Source organism: Triplophysa rosa, linkage group LG9 (genome assembly GCF_024868665.1).
Source record: "Triplophysa rosa linkage group LG9, Trosa_1v2, whole genome shotgun sequence".
In the NCBI taxonomy this organism is placed as follows: Eukaryota; Metazoa; Chordata; class Actinopteri; order Cypriniformes; family Nemacheilidae; genus Triplophysa; species Triplophysa rosa.
In genome coordinates this window covers 1,022,587-1,045,140 of record NC_079898.1, presented here as the reverse complement: position 1 = coordinate 1,045,140, position 22,554 = coordinate 1,022,587, and the positions used below count along the sequence as shown (strand labels likewise).

Genomic DNA, 22,554 nt, shown 5'->3' with positions numbered 1-22,554 from the left:
CGCATTCTGATTGGATCTCAGTGTAATGTAAACGCAATCCTGCCAGTTAATGTCAAATCACCTAGGCTAGGCCTAGGCTAGTTGTGATAGCCATGAACGGGCTTTACTCACACACACAGCGGTATGGATGTGGTGGTGATAAAAATGTTCCCACACGTTATTGGACGTGTAAAAAAAGCAACTGCTTGAGTTAATGGTTGGTTCAATATCTTTATTAATAAAAACACACAAAACTACAAAAAAAGTGCAATGACATTTGCTTATATTAAACACAGACGTTACAAAACGAATAATCACACCACACACGAAAAAACGAAAATAATTAGACTATCTTACAATAAGATATTTTGTTGTCGCAATTAAATTGAATCCCCTTATATTTCATGTAAAAATATTTTGGTGCGGTACATAAGATAAGTAACTTAACTGGCTTAACGTGCCGTGAAGTCTGTAATAATGTTGTTTTAACAGTTATCATTCTTAAATTAAGTAATGCCCTTTTACCAGTTTTTTTACTTCTGTTTTGTTTACTATTTAGTTACTGTTCCTTTCTGTTCTGAATGATGGAGTTTGTTATAGCTATTGTTGTTCGTTCTATTGCTGTTAATTTGATTAATTATTGTTCTGATCTTATCAGTTACTGAATCCATTCTTAATTATTGAAAGTTCTAACAAAGCACCACCAAATAATTTGCAAATAGTAGTAAAACAATTGTTTGGACTACCAAGCTGGAGTTATTAAAACGATTAATGATTTTATATGTGAACGTATAAGCAGAGGATATGTGTCAAATTACACAAGCTTTTGTACTTGACCACAAGCTGCGGCGGGTAGGGTTGGGTATCGTTTGGTTTTTTTTCGATATCAATGCCACATCGATACTTTTAAAACGGTACCGGTGCCTAAACGGTGCCTAAATCGATACTTTTAAAAAAGAGCCACAAAACACCAGTGGATGACATTAAAGAACAAAATGTGACCCTGGATCACAAAACCAGTCTTAAGTAGCACGGGAACATTTTTAGTAAAAGACAAAAATACCTTGTCTGGGTCAAAATTATCGATTTTTCTTTTATGCCAAAATCATTAGGATATTAAGTAAAGATCATGTTCCATGAAGATATTTTGTAAATTTCCTACCTTAAATATATAAAAACTTTATTTTTGTGAGTGGATGGTCTGCCACANGTAAAGATCATGTTCCATGAAGATATTTTGTAAATTTCCTACCTTAAATATATAAAAACTTTATTTTTGTGAGTGGATGGTCTGCCACAGTGCCCCTGATTAACAACTTCAAAGACAATTTTCTCAATATTTTGATTGTTTTGCGCTCTCAGATTCCTGAGTTTTAAACGGTTGTATCTCAGCCAGATATTGTCCTATTCTAACAACTCATACATCTATAGAAAGTTTATTTATTCATCTTTCAGATTATGCACAAATCTCAATTTCGAGAAATTGACCCATAAGACTGGTTTTGTTGTCCAGGGTCACAAATGTTCAATTAAAAATATTTATTAAGTAATTAAAATACACAAATTCACAATTAAAGTGAATGTGAAATGTACACTAACATTGCTAGACACTAACATTGCTAGAAAGATGTTATAGTGTTTACTGTACCCTCCAGCTACAACTAAATGCTTGGCATAGTTGTATTAAATATGCGCAGAAAATGCATTGAATATATCAACAGATTAAGTCCATTTACAGAGACATTATATGTGCATTATTTTAAAAACAGACAGTATGTATAATTATATGCCTATAAATGCATTCAGAGTAAAAAGTTTGACTGACTGCATGTCTAGAGATCAGACTGACAGATGCTAAAAGGGTTTAGCACTTTCACTGCTGTGTCTCGATTGTCTTTTTTGTCAAAAGCGTTACAGTGTTGAGAACGAGCTCCACGGCACGCGCTTCATTGATTTTAAACGCGCTCAACAGTTTTATTGTGATCGCTTGAATTACAGACGTTTGACAGACGTTTCGAATGAATGTTAGTTTCACTTTAAAACTTGCCTTATGCGGCGGTTGAAGTTAAAGACTGAACTCGCCGAGATGGAGGTAGGGAGGGAGACGAGAGCATGCATTAAAACTGTCTTTCACTATGGTGAATCCACGGGTCATGCATGTTCCGATCCGTGGGGCGCGCGATCCGTGCGGATCACAGATCATTCACGATCCGTTTAACAATTGTATAAGATGTGTTGGATTTGTATTACCTGAGGTTTCCAACTTTCGTTCACGTTTATGAGGGCAAATGTCCAATCGATGGCTAAGTCAGCATTTAAGTGGCACCTGTCAGGAAACAGGTGTGGAGAGAGAACCCAATTGCAGGCAGCAGTTTAGGGGTTAACAAAAGACATTTATTTACAAATAAAAAACACAAAACAAAGACCCACGATGGAGTATAACAGAATAGAAATAAGAACAGGACGAAGACCAACTAACACTAAACTAAAACAACACTTGACATAGACTACACTAGACACTTACTATAACAGAATAACAGGATACATCCAAACATGGAACGCGACCAAAGACACCATATACAAGGAACATCATACACAGTGACCGAGCAACAAGACAATGAAACATGAGGGCATTTTAAAGGGAAGACAAATGAAGGGTAATCAACGAGGGCAGGTGGAAAACATTAGACATGGCAGGGAGGCAATACATGAAATGAGAGGGGCGGGGCCAATGACAAGACACGAGAAAGCACATGGAATGTCAAAAAGGTAAACACCCCATGGCTTCTCACACTAAACATAAGGCTTTGCCACAACTCTACTTTATCTTGTCATGGATTTCTTGGTCTTGTGGCAGAGTCGTGACAGAAGCCCCCCCTTTAATGAGCACCTCCAGGTGCTCACCAAGGGGTAGACTAACGAGACAAGACCGACTGGGTGACAGACAAGACAAGGCAAAACAACGAAAACAAAATCAAGGGTAAACATGACAGGACAACAACAGGACTAGGGTGGGACATCAAAAATAACAAGGGGGAACAGTCCTAGTCGCTGGGTGCGCTTGAGGGCGCGAAGTTCTGGGGGACTTAGGGGGGAAAGTCCTGGGGGGGACCGCCGACTTGAACGTCGGTGGGACAAGGTTGGGCGCCGGCTGGAAGGCCGGCTGGACAGGGCTTGACGCCGGCTGGAAGGCCGGCTGGACAGGACTTGACGCCGGCTGGAAGGCCGGCTGGACAGGGCTTGACGCCGGCTGGAAGGCCGGCTGCTGCACCGGCTGGAAGGCCAGCTGCTGCACCGGCTGGGACGCAGGACTGGGCGCCAGCTGCACCGGACTGGACGTCGACTGCACCGGACTGGATGCCGGCTGCACCGGACTGGACACAGTACTGGGCGCCGGCTGGATCACCGGCTGGGATCCTGGCTGCACCGGACTGGATCCCGGCTGCACCGGCTGGGACACCGACTGGCAGCGCTCACTGGCGGCTGGGCAGGGTTCAGCATCCCCCTCCTCGGCTTCTTCTTCTTGGCCCGGCCCACAGGACGTGTGGCTGGCTGGAGAGAAGCGATGGGGAGCCCGGTTAGCTCCGTACTGGAGGAGTCAGACGGGGAGTCCCACACCATATACAAGGAACATCATACACAGTGACCGAGCAACAAGACAATGAAACATGAGGGCATTTTAAAGGGAAGACAAACGAAGGGTAATCAACGAGGGCAGGTGGAAGACATTAGACACGGCAGGGAGACAATACATGAAACGAGAGGGGCGGAGCCAATGACAAGACACGAGAAAGCACATGGAATGTCAAAAAGGTAAACACCCCATGGCTTCTCACACTAAACATAAGGCTTTGCCACAACTCTGCCACAAAACCAAGAAATCCATGACAAGATAAAGCAGAGTCGTGACAGGCACCGAAATCTACGATTTGATTCGGTCCAGTTACATACCTGATACATAGGTACCGGAGCCATATTGGCACCGGGTTTCGGTACCCAACCCTAGCGGCGGGTTTCACTCACACACTCTAACTGTGTTTTTAAACACATCATTTGTTTATCCATGTCACAGACATATAAAATAATCACATAAGTATGCCTAAGTTATCAAGACGCTCCCTCCCTCTGAACAGCTCTCTCTCTTGGATGCTAACAGTGCCACCGACACTCTTTGCTCCACACTAACCTCCTGCTTAGACAGCTTATGCCCTCTAACATCTAGGCCATCTCGTGCATCCCCTTGTACCCCCTTGTTATCTGATGCTCTCCGTGAGCATCGTGCCACGCTCAGGTCTGCTGAGAGAAAGTGGCGCAAATCTAAAGAACCCGCTGACCTCGGTCTCTATCAGTCTCTCCTCTCTTCTTTCTCTGCTGATGTCTCCTCTGCAAAAACCCAGTACTACCACGCTAAAATTAAAGACTCGCCTGACTCTCGTACTCTCTTTAAAACCTTCTCTGCTCTTCTTTGCCCGCCTGCCCCCTCACCTCCATCCAACTTAACAGCTGATGATTTTGCGTCTTTTTTCGTAAAGAAAACGACCACCATCAGCAGTCAGTTCTCTGTGCCGCCGCATCCTGTTCACGCCCAAACCCCTGACACATGCTCGCTCCCCTCTTTCTCTCTCCTATCTCAAGATGATGTCTCCAAGGTCATGTCTTCTAACCACCCAACTACCTGCCCGCTAGATCCCATCCCCACTCATCTCCTCCAGGCCATCTCTCCATTGGTTGTTCCCGCTCTGACCCACATTATCAACTCGTCTCTCACCACTGGTACATTTCCCACAGTCTTCAAAGAGGCCCGTATTACCCCGCTACTGAAGAAACCCACTCTTAAACCTGCACTATTAGATAACCGGTATCACGCCTCCCCTTCATTGCTAAAACTCTTGACCGTGAGGTATGTAACCAGCTCTCATCCTTTCTCACCCAGAACAAACCTCCTGGTCAGCAACCAGTCTGGCTTCAAGAGTGGTCATTCCACTGAGACTGCACTGTGCTCTGTCACGGCAAGAGCCGCCTCTATCTCATCTGTACTCATCCTACTGGATCTATCTGCTGCCTTTGACACCATTAACCACCACATACTCCTGTCGACCCTCAAGGCTAAGGGTGTCTCTGGAGTGGTGCTACAATGGTTCAGGTCTTACCTCACAGGTAGGTCATTTAGAGTATCCTGGAGAGGAGAGGTCTCTGAGTCCCAACACCTCGATACAGGGGTGCGTCAGGTCTCAGTGCTTGGTCCGTTGCTATTTTCTATATACATGACATCCCTAGGCTCTGTGATTCGGAAACATGGCTTTTCCTATCACTGCTATGCGGATGATACACAACTCCACCTGTCATTTCAGCCTGACGATCCGACTGTCTCTGCCTGCATTTCAGCATGCCATTCAGTGGTCAGCTGACCACGCTCTGGATGATCGACCATCACCTGCAGTTGAGCCTTGCTAAAACAGAACTGCTTGTAATCCCGACCGACACAAAGAGTCATCACAACTTCTCCATTCAACTGGGCTCATCAACCATTACATCTTCCAGAACGGCCAGAAACCTGGGGAGTGGTGATCGACGATCAGCTTAACTTCACAGATCAGGTTCCCAGCACCACCCGGTCCTGTAGATTCATCCTCTACAATATTAGGAAAATTAGACTGTAACGAGGAAGGCGGGACGAGAGCTGTGAGGCAACGAGGCGGGGCCAGTGGCGTGAGTGATAGTGGGAATCAGCTGTGCGCACACCGGTCCCACATGTCTCACGGAGGAGATCGGGAGCATAAGAGGATGAGCAACAGGACTGCTGACGAGAGAGGACCGGGCCCGTACATGTGTTAAGTTTTATTTATGTTTGTGTGGCTGGCAGTCTACCGTGAGGTGGCTGTCGGCCCTTTTATTTCCGTGTTATTGTTTGTTTATTTTATTAAGGTATTTGAATGTTTGCCGGTTCCCGCCTCCTTCCTTCATCTTTATTTGAACCATATTACATAGACCTTTCCTATCCGAGCATGCTACGCAAGTCCTAGTCCAGGCTCTTGTTCTGTCCAGACTGGACTACTGCAATGCGCTACTGGCTGGACTTCCAGCTTGCATAACCAAACCTCTACAGATGATCCAGAATGCAGTGGCAAGAGTGGTCTTCAATGAACCGAAGAGAGCGCACGTCACTCCTCTCTTCACTGACTTACATTAGTCACTCGAATCAAATTCAAGACTCTGCTCTTGGCCTTCCAGACCACCACTGATTTGGCACCCCCTTACCTTTACTCGCTAATGCAGACTTATATACCTGCCAGATCCCTACGCTCTGCAAACGAACAACGTCTTGTGGTGCCATCCCAAAAAGGTAAAAGATCTCTCTCACGTACCTTCTCGAGAGCAGTTCCACATTTATGGAATGATCTGCCCCGCTGCTACAAGATCAGCAGATTCTGTAGCCATCTTTAAGAACCGTCTGAAAACACAACTCTTCCGTCAACACCTGACTGATCAGCTCTGACTTCTATGTCTTTTCTACACTTTCAAAAAAAAAAAAAAAACTTAGCTCTGAGTACTGTGATGGGCGATATGAGACCAGTTTTCTTTTATTGCACTTCTGCTTTTTGTTGTCCTTATGTTGTTCCAATTGCTTCCATTGTTTCCCTCATCTGTAAGTCGCTTTGGATAAAAGCATCTGCTAAATGACTAAATGTAAATGTAAGACACTAAACATCGTTCTCGTCTATTTGGGTTGGTTCGGCTGAAAGTGACAGCGCGTCGTTTCGCGTGCTTACTGACATCAGCTTTTAGCAACACTATACAATCTTGTTTCTGTGTGTAAACTATACAGTATATATGGTGCACCCCTCGGCGCAGCGCAGCTGGAAACAGAGAGTTGATTACACCGTATACAGTAAATACACACACGTATGTTAACAAGTGTTGCTATTCGTGTCTGTGACATGAAAATAAACAAAAGATGCGTTTAATTCAATTCAATTTTATTTATATAGCGCTTTTCACAATGTGCATTGTTCCAAAGCAGCTTTACAGGAGCAAATAAGAAAAACTCAGCACAGTGCATGGTGTTTATAGAACAATCAAGATTATTCTAGTAAATAATATCTAATAAATGCAGTCTCCCAGTGGTTTATTTAGCATATTTTGCATTAAGTGAATGCTTGGCTGAAAATATGTCTTTAATCTAGATTTAAATTGGGAGAGTATGTCTGACCCTCGAATAGTACTGGGAAGGCTATTCCAGAGTTTAGGTGCTACGTATGAGAAAGCTCCGCCCCCTTTGGTGGATTTAGTTATTCTAGGTGTTATCAAAAGTCTGGAGTTTTGAGATCTTAGAGCGTGTGATGGGTTGTAATGTGGTAGAAGCTCTGTTATGTAGGTAGGGGCTAAACCGTTTAAGGCTTTATAAGTAATTAAAAGAACTTTAAAGTCAATACGATACTTAATGGGTTACCAGTGAAGGGTTGATAACATTGGGGTTATGTGATGGTATTTTCTTGACCTGGTTAGAACTCTGGCGGCTGCATTCTGAACTAACTGTAGTTTGTTTATTGATGATGCAGGACAACCACTAAGTAGTGCATTACAGTAGTCAAGTTTAAAACACCGCTGTTTTGCTGCGATAGTCGGTGTAACCGGTGATACACGATGTCCACCCATCTAACGATTACATCACTTGTCCACCGCGGCACTGACCCCCACATTTTGCATTTTTATACTAATTATTACTTAGTTTAGTTAAAGACCAAACCGTTGCAAGTCTGAAAGCGGCTGCTGCATTCAGCATAAGTGGAACAAGTGTCGTAGCAAAGATCAGCAGCATGAGTCAGAATTTATTAGTCATGTGAGGAGAGTGAAGTGCTCACTGGCAAGATGATGGTGGAGGCTTTTCTGTCAAAGAACATGCAGTAGAATGTAAGCAGTAAGCACTGTCATCAAGAGCCAGTTAAGTTTTAATTTTATTTTTGTTCGAATTTTCAAAAGCCGGTGTTTTGCCATTTATTTAACATAAATGTTTTTCGTTTCATATTCCTTTCTTATTCGTTTGTTAGGCTATTTATTTGTTTAACATAAACATTTTTCATTTTGTATTCCCTTATTTATTTAAGAAAGTTTTTCGTTTCATATTCCTTTCTTATTCGTTTGTTAGGCTATTTATTTATTTAACAAACATTTTTAGTTTAGTTTTCCCTTCTTATTTATTTGTTGGAAACCTATATTACGCACCGCACCAAAATATTTTTACATGAAATGTAAGGGGATTAAATTTAATTGCAACAACAAAATTCAGACTCGCTTAATAGGACTAGGTGTTACTATCTCACTATTTCAGCACAGTTGAATTGCCCAGTAGGACATTTCCCACGCCTTATGCATGACAGGGGGAGCAGTCAGGAATATGAGAAAGGAGGTCTGAGTTTTCACTGGGTTTGTCGGTAGGCATCCTCTGTGTTTGGGGGATAAATGATTATATTATATAATATTGTAAGATAGGCTATCTAACGTAAATGTTTTTTTTATTTTCATTTCTTATTTTTTGCTTGATGTGTGGTGTGATTATTCATTTTGTAACGTCTGTGTTTAATATAAGCAAATGTCATTGCACTTTATTTGTAGTTTTGTGTGTTTTTATCAAGACAGATATGGAGCACCATTAATTCAAGCAATTGCCATTTTTACACGTCTTTTAACCGGTGGGAAAATTTCATCACCGCCACATCCCTACCGCTGTGTGTGCGAGCAAAACCCGTTCATGGCAATCACAAATAGCCTAGGCTATGATGATACAGCTGAAGTGGTCAAGTAAAACATCTTGTGTGATTTGACATACATCCTCTGGTTGCAAATAATGATACACTGTAAAAAAGTATCCACGACCATTTCGTGGGAAAATGAACGACTGTGCAAGAGTAAACTTTCCGCTGTATTTGTCTTCTGCTCCACAGTCTGACAGGCTTTGGACAGACGAGAGACTAATGATAGCGGGCGGGCGGGGTTTTCTGCGAAGTTGTACCAGTAAATGTAGATAAACTGGCTGGATTGCGTTTACATTACACTGAGATCCAATCAGAATGCGTCCTCAACTACCTCGGGATCAGGCTGATGGGGTAACATTCCGTTCAGAAGCACGTTTACACAATGTGTATGTGGACAACATCCAGATAATGTTACAGTTCGCATGTTAATGACAAATGTAAACGCAGCCCTATGTAATCCCTACTCCTGGTTTTATATGGTTTATATTTTTAAAACCTACAACCTTCTTTGGGCACAACAGAAGTACAGTTAATAGTATAATAATCATTTTTAGGCGCTTATCCACGCGTACGTTAACCAGGCTCTTATCCACGCGTACGTTAACCAGGCTCTTATCCACGCGTACGTTAACCAGGCTCTTATCCACGCGTACGTTAACCAGGCACTTATCCACGCGTACGTTAACCAGGCTCTTATCCACGCGTACGTTAACCAGGCTCTTATCCACGCGTACGTTAACCAGGCTCTTATCCACGCGTACGTTAACCAGGCTCTTATCCACGCGTACGTTAACCAGGCTCTTATCCACGCGTACGTTAACCAGGCTCTTATCCACGCGTACGTTAACCAGGCTCTTATCCACGCGTACGTTAACCAGGCTCTTATCCACGCGTACGTTAACCAGGCTCTTATCCACGCGTACGTTAACCAGGCTCTTATCCACGCGTACGTTAACCAGGCTCTTATCCACGCGTACGTTAACCAGGCTCTTATCCACGCGTACGTTAACCAGGCTCTTATCCACGCGTACGTTAACCAGGCTCTTATCCACGCGTACGTTAACCAGGCTCTTATCCACGCGTACGTTAACCAGGCTCTTATCCACGCGTACGTTAACCAGGCTCTTATCCACGCGTACGTTAACCAGGCTCTTATCCACGCGTACGTTAACCAGGCTCTTATCCACGCGTACGTTAACCAGGCTCTTATCCACGCGTACGTTAACCAGGCTCTTATCCACGCGTACGTTAACCAGGCTCTTATCCACGCGTACGTTAACCAGGCTCTTATCCACGCGTACGTTAACCAGGCTCTTATCCACGCGTACGTTAACCAGGCTCTTATCCACGCGTACGTTAACCAGGCTCTTATCCACGCGTACGTTAACCAGGCTCTTATCCACGCGTACGTTAACCAGGCTCTTATCCACGCGTACGTTAACCAGGCTCTTATCCACGCGTACGTTAACCAGGCGCTTATCCACGCGTACGTTAGTAAGGTGCAAAATACAAAATATGCATTTCTCAGTTTTGCCGCCGCTGCGCCACCGCCTACATTGAGCTCCGCTTCGACACGTGACCGTGTCATCTAACGTCTAAAATTATACATCTGACGCTTATATACTAAAGGATTTCGGCCAGACGGCTAGCAAGCGTGTACATATCAGTTCTCCTCTCAGTTAGCAAAGCTATCCACAAAAAGTTCAGTTATCACACCCCATAGAGAGTGAGCTAATGAATAGGAAACACATGTCCCTTCGCGATAGCCTACCTCCTGCTGCTCACAATCATGTTCAGTCCATTCACAATCACATTCTGATGAAAGGAAATTATTAAACAGGAATTACAAATCACCTTTATTGTAATCCGTCAAAATTACGGATTGCCTTCAGATTTTTCCATCACTGATAAAAAAATCACGGAGAATTTTCGGTGAATGCGATCTCTGCAGCTGAATGGCGCTTGAGCTGCTAAATTGTCCTGCCCTCTCTTAGCGCTAGCCAACTTTGAAAACTACTCACACTCCTTTACGTGACTAACCTACAAATGTATGATTAAGTTGGTGGTGTTAAAATGTTTTGGGTGCTTCCCGCCTCATGGAATTTGCCTTGTACACACGTTGCATATTGCTAATGTATTGTCTTTTTCACACACCTTGTAGAATTGCCAGACCGGTGAAGCCAGTTTCGTAGCGCGTAAAACAAACCTCCGCATTTTGCGGTTTCTGATCGGCTTTTCTGGATCGGCCTTTATAGAGACCGCGATCATATTTCCCAAATCAATCGGACCGATCAATCGGAGCACCTCTAAGATACAGAAAACGATATTGCTGGGATGGCTTTCAGGACGAGTTTTTTCCAGCTGAGAAACGATAAAACAGTCTTTGTCAACTCTTGGCAAGTCTCTGAATGTTGTTTGGCTATTGATGATCGCAATGTGGATTTCCTTTCTGAATGAATGATTGTAGCGGTCGGGAAGGAATATAATACTTATTTATATATCACGTATAAATGACAAGTCCCGCGGGCTTAGAATAAACACAACCTTATCATCCGCTGGTGTGGATGCAAATATAGTAATGGTTCTAATGTGAACGGCCCTTGATTGTGTCTTCATGTTGTCTGTGATATAATGCATGACCTTCTTTTGCTTCATATATTTACCAGAAAGTGTCTTGTGTGTGTGTGTGTGTGTGTGTGTGTGTGTGTGTGTGTGTGTGTGTGTAGAATGCCACTCTTCAAGCCGAGAAACAGGCTGTGTGCACACAGTTAAAGCAGCTGGAGTCTCAGAGCAGTCATCTACAGGCTCAGATTGTAGCTCTGCAGCGTCAGACGGCATCTCTACAAGAGAACAACACCACTCTACAAACACAGAATGCCAAACTTCAGGTGACTGTCTCACCCCTCCCTCCATCATAGCTCAGGAGCGTTGAAATCAGATCGCTCCGTGTAACCGGGGTGTCTGATCTGTGTGCATTATAAATCAAATGTATTATTATCATTATTTTGTTCTGGCAGGTGGAGAACTCCACCCTGAACTCTCAGAGCTCGGCGCTCATGTCCCAGAATGCTCAGCTGCAGGCACAACAGTGCAGTACAGAGAGCGAGAGAGATGCGGCCGCTCGAGAGAAAGAAGACCTGCGCACAGTTCACGATCTGCTGCTCCGTGATCACGAGAAACTGTCTGCCCTCCACGAGCGCCAGGCGTCAGAGTACGAGGATCTCATCAGCAAACACGGAGACCTGAAGAGCGCCCACAAGAGCCTGGAGGTTCAACACCGCAGTCTGGAGAACAGGTACAAGCCCAATGGCGTACGGCTCAATGCGTTCTGCTTGAAATGTGTTCTGACGGACATAAACCTCAAAATATAAACATCAACAGGGCTCTAGACTGCCACCAAAGCGGTCGCAAATGCCATCATTTCTTGATAATGTGCAAGGAAAAACCTCACACGGAGTGCGTAATGTTCAGGTTGTCTTGGTGTATGTCTGGCAAATGTACCGTGTTTACCCTTTGATGCGTACGATCACACCGGTGAGCCAGAGACAGACATACTCAATCCTGCCACATATCACAACCATACACATAATGTTTATTTTAGGCTTCAGCCATTTAAATACATGTGTGTACAAGCAGAAAATACATTTAGAGTTTGTAAAATACACACTGATGTCTATGGAAGAGGCAATAATAATAATCCATTCAAATGTAATTTGCCAGATGTGTTTATTCACATCAGATACACAGCAGTAAAGCTCACTCTATTCTCCTCTCAGTTCACCAGCCACTTACATTTGTGTATTCTCAGAGAAGTGGATGATTTCACCTGCTGTAAATCCAACAGATCCGATTCTCTGAACCGCGGCACAAACAAACATGGCGCCAGCCATCCCGCCTATAGCTCATCTAACGTCATTGTAAAAGTGTTCAAACAACAAAACGCATTCACATACACAAATTTGACAATCGGAATATCAGATATTTCATGGCATAGTTAACAAGTTTGTGAATATTTTGACTGTGAATCATATCTGTGAAAGCAATCCATTAGCTGTTGTGGCTCTGCGGTGTGTCAAATGATAAGCAGTGCCGCGTCACCATGGAAATAATAAAGTGATATGTTCTAATGGTTGCCTTGAAAAAAACTCACGCCGGGAGGTCATTCTGAAAATGTTTGACTTACGTGTGCTGTAACCTGTACTTTCATTAGCTCTGTACACGCGCACGCAGTGCAGAGATACACTGATAAAACACAAGCGTTAAAGCGCGAGTATGAAGCGGTCTAAAGCCGACTCTTTTTTTAAAGGACAGAGTGACAAATTCAGGAACGATTCATCAACATGCAAGGTCATTGTGATTACTATAAAAAAGGGTGCGACCAAATTGTAAGTTGATGCGACCAACTAAGTGAGTTGTACCAGTGCGACCAGTGAGAAAAATAAGTCTAGAGCCCTGATCAATACTGTGATCTATAATCATAGTTTTATTAAAGCAATTAGCCCCACCAAGCAGTGTTAATTTTGTAGATGAAAATTATTCCTTAACAACATGTTTTCACTGACGAAAACGAGAAAAGCAACATAAAGTAACAGTGAAGCCAAAAGAAACCAGCGCTGTACCGATCAGAGAAGTGATGAAGTGAGTCATACTGTATATTAAAAGTATGCTAAAAAACAAGTATGTGATTTGCATGATTGAAGAAATGTAATACAGTTTATGTAATATGTCTTCTTGAAAGATTTTTCTCATTCATTACCGTCTCAAGCAAAGACAGCGCAGCTTCAAAGAGACACAAGCCAATAGCGCTTGAGTGTGAGCTCTGTTAGAGCGTCTCATTGGTTGTATGTACTGAATAAACACGCCCTTCACTGAACGAACGAGTCAATTGAGTCAAAATGAGACTGAATGAACTGCTACATGTCGTTCATGGTCTAATATTCTCTGTGTTGTAACAATGCATATCCAGTAGTTACTCAACTTTTCTGACAAATAAAGGTAATGACCTGGTTTCATTTGTTCTAAGGTCAAGTAAATGATGTCAAAACAGTTGGAACATTTAATTACACCAAATAAATGATTTAAACCATTTAGATTTAGATTAGTCGAGTAAATCGTTTTTCATATTTCGTCGACTAGAACTAAAATGATGGGGTTGACTAAAATATGACTAAAATGAAACAGCAAATTTTGATTTAGACGAAAAATGTCTTTTGATGAGAATGCAGTCAAAATGAAGAGTGCCGTGAAGCAGTGGGTTACAGTGAATTTTCTAACAGCTAAGGCTGTTGTTAGGCACGACGTGCAGTATCTGTTATAAGATGCACTGTAACCCACTGCTTCACAGGGCTTATTGCTTTTATAAAAGGGTTAGTCCATCTGCGTAGCAAGGCCAAGAAACGCAGATGCAACAAGAGTGGAACACTGATATTTAGACTATGTAATGCAGTCAGCAGATACAAATTGGGTATTTTATAACGGCTTAGAACCCGGCTCAAGCAATCACGGTCATCAGAACCTGAACATGTTTTTACAACAGCAGCTGTAGTTTCACCACAACATTTCTGGTAAAACAAGCCTTATACGACCTGATAAACCCTTCAGCAGATGTGTTGTTTGTGTTGTTCGTGTGCAGGTACAATCAGCTGCTGAAGCAGAAGACCGATGTAGAAGAGCTGGAGCGAGAACTGAAGTCCGAGCGAGAGAAGATCATGTCTGAAAACAAGAGTCATCAGGACACGGCCGCGCAGTACCGCAAACTCAAAGAGGAGCACGACGCGTAAGCCAAAGACCATGAGCCGCAGACTTGTGCAGTACTGATAGCCGTCTCTCGCCAGTGTACATTTCTCTTGCAGGCTGAACGTGAAGCACCGTCAGCTGCTGAAGGACAACGAGCTTCTGCAGACGGATCATAAAACACTGAAGAGTCAGCTGAACATGGCCCGGCTGGAGCAGACGCGCCTGGAGGCGGAGTTCTCCAAACTCAAAGAACAATACCAACAACTGGACATCACCTCCACCAAACTCACCAACCAGTGTGAGGTACTGTACGCCTCATCACACATGAAGGTCTGTTGAGAGCCGCTCTGCTTGAGCTGTTCATCTAAACGGCAATATTTAGGAGGAGCAATATCTGGACCCATTTCCAAACAATCTGGGCATGTAAACACACAACTAGACCTTGGTCTTCACACACAGTATGATGACCTTCTGATCGAAGACTTTTACAGCTGAATTCTAATCATCAATGTGAAATGATCTCTGTGATGCATCATGGAAGTTTCAAACATCGGTCTTGATGTTTGACGGGTTTGTTTGTGTTGGATTTTACAGCTGTTGAGTCAGTTGAAGGAGAACCTGGAGGAGGAGAACCGACATCTGCTGGATCAAATCCAGACCCTGATGCTGCAGAACCGAACCCTGCTGGAACAAACCATGGAGAGCAAAGACCTGTTTCACGTCGAGCAGAGACAATACATGTGTGACATCATCATCATCATTCTGCTGTTTATCTCTCCACGATCTTTCATTTATCTCGCTCTGTTTCTCTGTGTGTCAGTGATAAACTGAACGAGCTGAGGAGACAGAAGGAGAAGCTGGAGGAGAAGATCATGGATCAGTATAAGTTTTATGACCCATCGCCTCCACGAAGGTAAATGTGCTCGCTCACTACAGCATGACAGCTTGACGTTTCATTTCCACAGCTTCATGCAACACCTTGGCATTTCTTCGCAAACAACTACGGATGTTTCATTCAGTTGATATTTTTCCATGAGAAATGCTTCACTGTCAAGCGTGTTTTTTACTTCTGCGTTGGATCTATGCATAGCCTATGGGATCAGAATTGTTGCAATATTCTGAATAAATAAACTATGATCCGCAAATAAATATAGAGAGTTTCACAAACATTTTAAAATCCACATATGCACAAAAAGCGAACCATAAATATATGTTAGACGTTCCACAAAAAGAAATGGAATTCACAAATAAATACAATGAGATTTGCAAATAAAACATATTTACAAATTTATTTCAATGGCATTTATTTGTAGATCACTTTCTGCACATTTGTGGATCGCTTTCTGCACATTCGTGGATCGCTTTCTGTGCATTTGTGAATCGCTGCACGCATTTGTGGATCAGTGCACGCATTTGTGGATGGCTCTCTGTGCATTTGTGGATTTTGAAACATTTCTAACGTCAAAACGCGCACACAATCCACAAATAGGTGGACTCCGCCCACTATCTACGCAAGCCAATCGGGTAACTTCCGCTTTCCTTGTCCAATAGGACACGTTCTAACTTCAGCCAATCACGTTTTGTTCTGCACTAAGATTCAGGGAGCTAACATGGCGGCTAGTGGCGGTCTAAAATGCGTGATATACTAAGAAATGTGAATGGCCTCTTCTTTATACTACTCAGTAATGATTGTTTGTGTTTATATGCATTGTCCGTATGTTAGTAACAAACGACTGAAATGTTTATGACTTAATAACAGCGTGCACGGACTGGGGTGGACAAACCTGGTGACTGGGGACTGATTTGGTCTGCTGCAAGACAGCCGTTTTATTGTCTTTATGTACCAAAGTGATAAATTCCGATTTTGGCATTCGATAAAATATAATCTGTTTCCCTGATACTGCATGGGTAAGCAGCTAGTTCGCGCCGCACACTCAGCATGGCGTGGAGTTTCAAAGTGCGCAGCGTTTGCATTGCAATGCGCACTGCAGCTGTGGGTGTAGGATAGACCTACTACCAGTATAACGATGGCAGAATTAACGTGGGGGAAATCATCAGCACTGTGAATTTCTATGTCATTCATAATTCAAAATAAAACGTAATTTAATCAGTCATCTCTGTTCATCCCATTCCTGAATCATCTCTGCTGCTGTGGTTAAACTGTTCTGTATATTGTCTTAACTCTTGCCACAACAAAGGATGCCGATCCTTTGACTATGATCTTGTGCACACAATATATTCTCAAATTCACACAGCAACCCCAAAAGTAAACGATGTAGGCCTAGTAAAATTTGTGTTTTCGAACCTTACCATAATAAATATTGGTATACAACTGCAGATAATCAATTTACTGTAGTTAATAAAAAGGGTTGTGGCAGTGCTCTGCGTGTTATACGATATACGTCTCCATTTTTCCTGGTGCTAAATAAATCAATATTGTTGGGTTATAATTATGTATATATTGCTGCCTTTTAAATGACACATAGGACATCTTTAAAATACTGTTTATTTCATTTATTTATTGGCAAATAAAAAACAACGGGGGCAATAAGAACGCAAGGGAGGCAACACAACTTTTCTCTTCGATGAAAAAAGTATGAAGCAAATATAAAATTGCCAAATAAAAATGAATTGAAGCTAATTGTACAAATTAATGGGTTCTCCATACAAATGCACAAAAGGCACTGGATATTACATGGCATTTCAGTAAAGCCCTTTTCATACAGAGATCCCAGAAAATATGCGGAAGATTTGTCCCGGTATGACGGGATCGGTTGATTTTGGTTCACACTGCCAGTGATTTTCTGGAACCTGTGCGTGCGTTCACACACATCCTAAAGACATGTGACGTGTAATGTACTGTAATGTAGTCGGGAACGTAGCGCTGTCAAGGTGAAGGAATTTTCCTTGCAGTGATATTGGCTTTTTTATAGTTCAATAGCGCGGTTTGCTATATTATAACCGCATTCCTTCTATATTTAGTGCCAAATAGGCCTAAAAAAGCTCCTAAATGGGGTTAGCATACATTGTTGGTTTTTAAATGATAAAGATATAAATTTAAAACAAAATAAGTACTTTTTATGTGGTCTATTTATTGGTAAATGCAGAACACTGAAGAATGAGACGCAAGAACCAAGGTATAGCCCATCAGCTGAAGTTAAATATAAGAAAATATGAATATATGAAAACAAAAGCAAATTGTTTGGGCTTGTTGGTGCAAATTTACAGAACCTCAATAAAAATGATAACAGAACGATGCGCAGTTTTAATAAAAAATGTGTCAGTAGCCTGTTTTTACTAGGCTACTTTAACTGTAATACAAAAGGCAATTATTTTGTTTTACATGTTTTTGTTTAGAAAAAACAAGCATGCTGCAGGTAGAGTCAAATCAGTCTGTTAATAAAAAAATCGCTCCTCCACGTCATGTACATCAAGAGACATACAAGACTTGTTTTGAAGGTTGCTAAGCGATCAAGTTTATTAAAGTTCTCTACCATTGTAACTTTGTGTTGATCGATGAAGTCATTTAAAACTTGCTGCATTTAGAGGCGACATATTCTCTCTCAATTTCAGTTTACATGCTCGGGACACATACAAACACTCGAGACCTCCGAAGAATACAGCAGATATTTCGGACTGTTGAGCGAATCACTGGTACTACCCTTACCACTGCAAGAACTATACTCATCCAGAGTGAGCGAGTAAAAGGGCTCGCAAAATCTCTCTGGACACCTCACACCCAGCACACTTTCTCTTTGAACTGCTGCCATCTGGACGGCGCTACAGAGCACTGAGCACCAAAACAGCCAAATAAAGTTTCTTCCATCAGGCCATCTACCCCATGAACAGTTAAATGTTCTCCCCACTGTTCAATAAATATGTCCAATACTAAACTACTCACTTATACTCATATTTATTTATTATACATATGTTACTGATTTAATATATCATACAGCTATCCCATTCCCTTACACAATTTGTATAAAGCACCTTATTGTTGTGTATAACAACATATAACTTGTATATATGTAGCACATGCATACAATATAGCATCCGCTGCTCTTTTGACATATCTTGTTTTTTTTCATATGTGTATTGTCTATTACATATTTATTTTTTTATATTTTGTTACCTGTGTCTCGTCACTTGTCACTTTCAACTGTATGTGCACTGGCAGCTTCTGTCACTAAGACAAATTCCTCGTGCGTAGCGCACATTTGGGCAATAAAGCTCCTTCTAATTCTGATGTATGTTCTTCGCGTTATTATGGGAAACTTTATATGAGCTGTTCATATGATAGTAAATGTATTATACTACTACAGTATTTCTGTGTGGGGAATTGTGGACAGAATTGTCCCACATGGTCATCTTGCAATATAGCCTACTTACGCTGCTACCACTATAAAGACAACGCTTACTATTGTTAATGTTATGGGTAGTGTTTCTTACAGTGATCATTTTTGTCATGGCAAAGAGTTAGACAGTAGTCTATACAGAACAGTTTAGCCACAGCAGCAGAGATCATTCAGGAATGGGATAAACAGAGATGACTAATTAAATTACAGCAAGCGCTGTGATTGGTCTGCTTGAACCCCCTCCCTCAGGTCAAAAAACTCTGCGATGGCGCGGGCTTTACTCATACGCATTTCCGAATGACTTACGTAAATAAATGACGTGTTTTCCTGTATTTAACAACTCAAGCTGAAAAAGTGACGGCTGTCACGGCTAAATGCTTTTCAAACAGCGTACACAACGAACCGCTCTGTCTTGGTTACATAAGCAACATGCCTGTGTACACTGACGCCTAGTGGCCATTACCTGTCGATGCAGACAGAGATGCACAAGTATAAACGAAAACTGGCACGTTGCCTACGGCTTCATATATAAACACGACCTGTAACCTGTTCTCAGATCTGAGCGAGACACTAGTGTTTATGATACATCTGATAGACTCCACTATCTTGTTATTGATCTAAAATGAGACCGTAGTGTAATTCCCTCTCGTTCATGACGTCCTGCAGACTTGAAAGGGGAGAACAGCAGGCAGGAGACAAAGTGATGATGAGCAATGTTTATTATGGAGAGAAAAGCACAGTTGCGTTTAGATGCCGTCTAGAGTTTCATCGCTCATCTCATTGACTGTCTGGTAACGTTATTATGAACCTTGAGAACCACACCACTGGAAACCCACATCTAATGCAGCATCCAGTGGAAGGTAGACTTTAACTAGGTGAATATAATCTACAGTAGAACTAATCAACTCCACATTTAGATCAATAGTCAAGAAGAATATTAAGATAATAAGATTAAATATGTAGTCAAAATTTCATCATCTTTAGAAAATACACAAGAAATTCACATCCTGCGAGCTAGCATCATGTCTGCTGAAGCACATGACTGAAACCTAGTGCAGTGGGGTAGGGCAGAAGAGATTTGGCGTGTTTTTAACACTTGACACTTGTTTGGACAGGAGAGGGAACTGGATCACGCTGAAGATGAAGAAACTCATAAAGCCCAAGAGTCGCGAGCGTGTGCGCTCTCTCACGCAGACCCCGTGCCGATCGGAATCCAGCGAGGGTTTTCTGAACATGCCTCATGCGGACAGTCAGGACAGCTCGTCTGTGGGCTCGCTGGAGGATTCACTGAGCCAGCGCACCAGCGGTGAGTATACCACACACCAAGAGCGCTGCTGTTGTCTCTGTATGATGTGTGATGATGGTGTCCTTCACGTCTGACACTTTCTCTCGTTCTTTCTGGCTTTCTGTGTGTGAAGGAAAGAGAGGACAGAAAAGCAATGGTCAGTGAACACTCTGTCTGTGTTCAGTGTTTCAGTGATTCATTCAAAGGGGCCATACGTGAATCAGCCTCAGTTTAATATTCTCACACGCCGGTGTCCGTGTGTTCACTACATGTCTGGCATGTTTTATGAAGCCGCTGCGCTGCTTGTTTTCTGACATGTGGCTTTTCTTTCCGCCGACAGCCCTCAAAAAGCTTCCGTTCATGAGGAACAGATCCAAGGACAAAGACCGAGAGAAGGCCGTCTACCGCCGCTCAATGTGTAAGATATCCAGCATGACTTCTGCGACGTCTTCTGGGAAAAACATTTTCTCAGTCTTATAAACATGTACAGTTGTTTCAGTGTGCAAAATCAAACCGCTTTAGTTCTGCCTTGTGTTGAGCACTGCGATAAGAATTCATTCCCAAATCAAATCAAACCTTTATCAGTGTGATGTGTCTCTCTTTGACGCTGTAATGTGTGTGTGTGTCAGCGATGAATGATCTGCTGCAGACCATGGCAGCGTCTGAAGGTCAGTGGTCCAGCAGTACCGATCATCTAGAAGCCCCTGATGATTCCTCCGGCGCCTCTCGCCATGTGAAGGACTTCCATGGATCCATGGACTGCACAAGTCTCAACCTGACTGACGTCCACACCCACGTCACTGACACAGGTACACAACCACAGGTTTATTTCTGCACATTGTGGGCTGTTCTGGGGTGGACGTACACCCGGTCCTAAGACTGGTCTGGACGTAAAATGCTCCTTAAGTCCTGCATAGACTTTGAAATCTTACATCCAGTCGGAGGTCGGCATGTAAGTGAAAATTCTTGACATGTTTCTGTGGAGAGAAAAAACAAAACTGAGATAATGATACATCTAATACAGGCTACACGATCAGCGAGCTTTCAGATTGACAGCATAAAATATATTCTACACATGTCATGGGCAGCACGTAATCACGAAAACTCCGGGAATTCTGTGGATTTAGTACACATACACCGCATGAGCACGATTTGTGAGCAGTACTACCATGAACAGTTCAGAGACATTTACCTGTGCAAAGACTAAAGGAAACATGAAGAGTTTGCTTCCAAAATGAGATAACTTTCAAATATGTTTTTATTGTGTTAGTTTGAGTTAGTATGGCTTAAATCAAAACAAACCAACTGCAGTTTGATTGATATGAATTGGAGTGCACAATAATATAAACATGATTTTTGACAAAGTTATCGCACTCTTCATATGTAACTCACACATAGTTTGCTGCATTTTCAAACAAACATCATTTGGTTTCAGTTGTAATAAGCAAATCAGTTGTAATAAGTGCTTATAAACACATCATGGTCTGACTGACGCACCACACGCCTCCACTCCTCTTTTGACTTTCATCCACACATGACTCACTCTGTGCCCAGTCCACTGCTGCCAAACCTGCCTCTCATTGTGCTTGTGAGGATTTGATGTCATATCGATCCTTACAGTTTTTCTCATAATGTCATCGGTAACATCAACCCCAGCAGATTCTTTGCTTCTCAAATAGTAGTTCTCTGTGGAGGATCTGAAATGACTGAAGTATAAGTAAATAAAAAGAGAATAGAAAATCCAGAAATGCAAAAGGGTGTAGAAGTGTAACCCGTCCTACCCAGAAATACATTTTAGTTACTATAAAAGAATGTATTATTATTCATTCACTTCTGCATTTAATTATGAATGTATTTGTTTATTGGCACACAAATCTATTTATGAATTTATTCATCTGCATCGTCATTTCTCATCCTTCATAGGTAAGGGATAATCCACAGCTAGCCATGCGTTAAAGGGTTTTATGCACGACGTGGAGGCCAAGAACCACCCGACGCGAAGCAGAGACAGATTCAATCCTGTCACATATCACAACTGTGCAGTGCTTATGTTTATTATATACACGTGCCTACAAGCACAAAATACATCTAGAGTTTGTATAATACACACTGATGTCTATGGAAGCGGTAATAACTCCTCAAATATAATGTATTTTGAGAGAAGTGGATGAATTCATGTGATGTAAATCCGACAGATCTCAGACCGCGGCAGAAACAAACATGGTGGTGCCCGCTTATAGCTCAGCTAACGCGATCATTATAAACGTGTTTAAACAACAAAACACATTCACATGCACATATTTGACAACCGGAATATTAGATATTTCATGACAGTTAACAGTTTCTGAATTATTTTGAGTAAAAAAGAAAAATGATGTAAAAGCAATGCATCAGTCATACAGCTGCTGTGGCTCTGCGGTGTGTCACATGATAAGCAGTGCCGCGT

At 42.3% G+C, this 22,554-nt stretch overlaps 1 protein-coding gene across 4 annotated transcripts in view; it reads left to right on the top strand.

The window, feature by feature from the left end:
- ccdc88ab (coiled-coil domain containing 88Ab) overlaps positions 1 to 22,554 on the top strand; it is a 96,532-nt gene that overhangs the window by 63,325 nt on the left and 10,653 nt on the right. For 3 of the 4 annotated variants that reach the window (XR_008963506.1, XM_057341565.1, XM_057341567.1), the window contains exons 19-28: positions 11,459 to 11,620; positions 11,750 to 12,027; positions 14,365 to 14,508; positions 14,585 to 14,771; positions 15,063 to 15,208; positions 15,289 to 15,381; positions 19,939 to 20,129; positions 20,242 to 20,265; positions 20,449 to 20,526; positions 20,738 to 20,917. Coding sequence is in view for 3 of the 4 variants with exons in the window: in XM_057341565.1 (XP_057197548.1) it covers positions 11,459 to 11,620; positions 11,750 to 12,027; positions 14,365 to 14,508; positions 14,585 to 14,771; positions 15,063 to 15,208; positions 15,289 to 15,381; positions 19,939 to 20,129; positions 20,242 to 20,265; positions 20,449 to 20,526; positions 20,738 to 20,917 (1,483 nt within the window). In the remaining variant the exon portion in view is untranslated. The remainder of the gene's footprint in view (positions 1 to 11,458; positions 11,621 to 11,749; positions 12,028 to 14,364; positions 14,509 to 14,584; positions 14,772 to 15,062; positions 15,209 to 15,288; positions 15,382 to 19,938; positions 20,130 to 20,241; positions 20,266 to 20,448; positions 20,527 to 20,737; positions 20,918 to 22,554) is intronic. The other variant, XM_057341566.1, reaches the window with a different exon arrangement.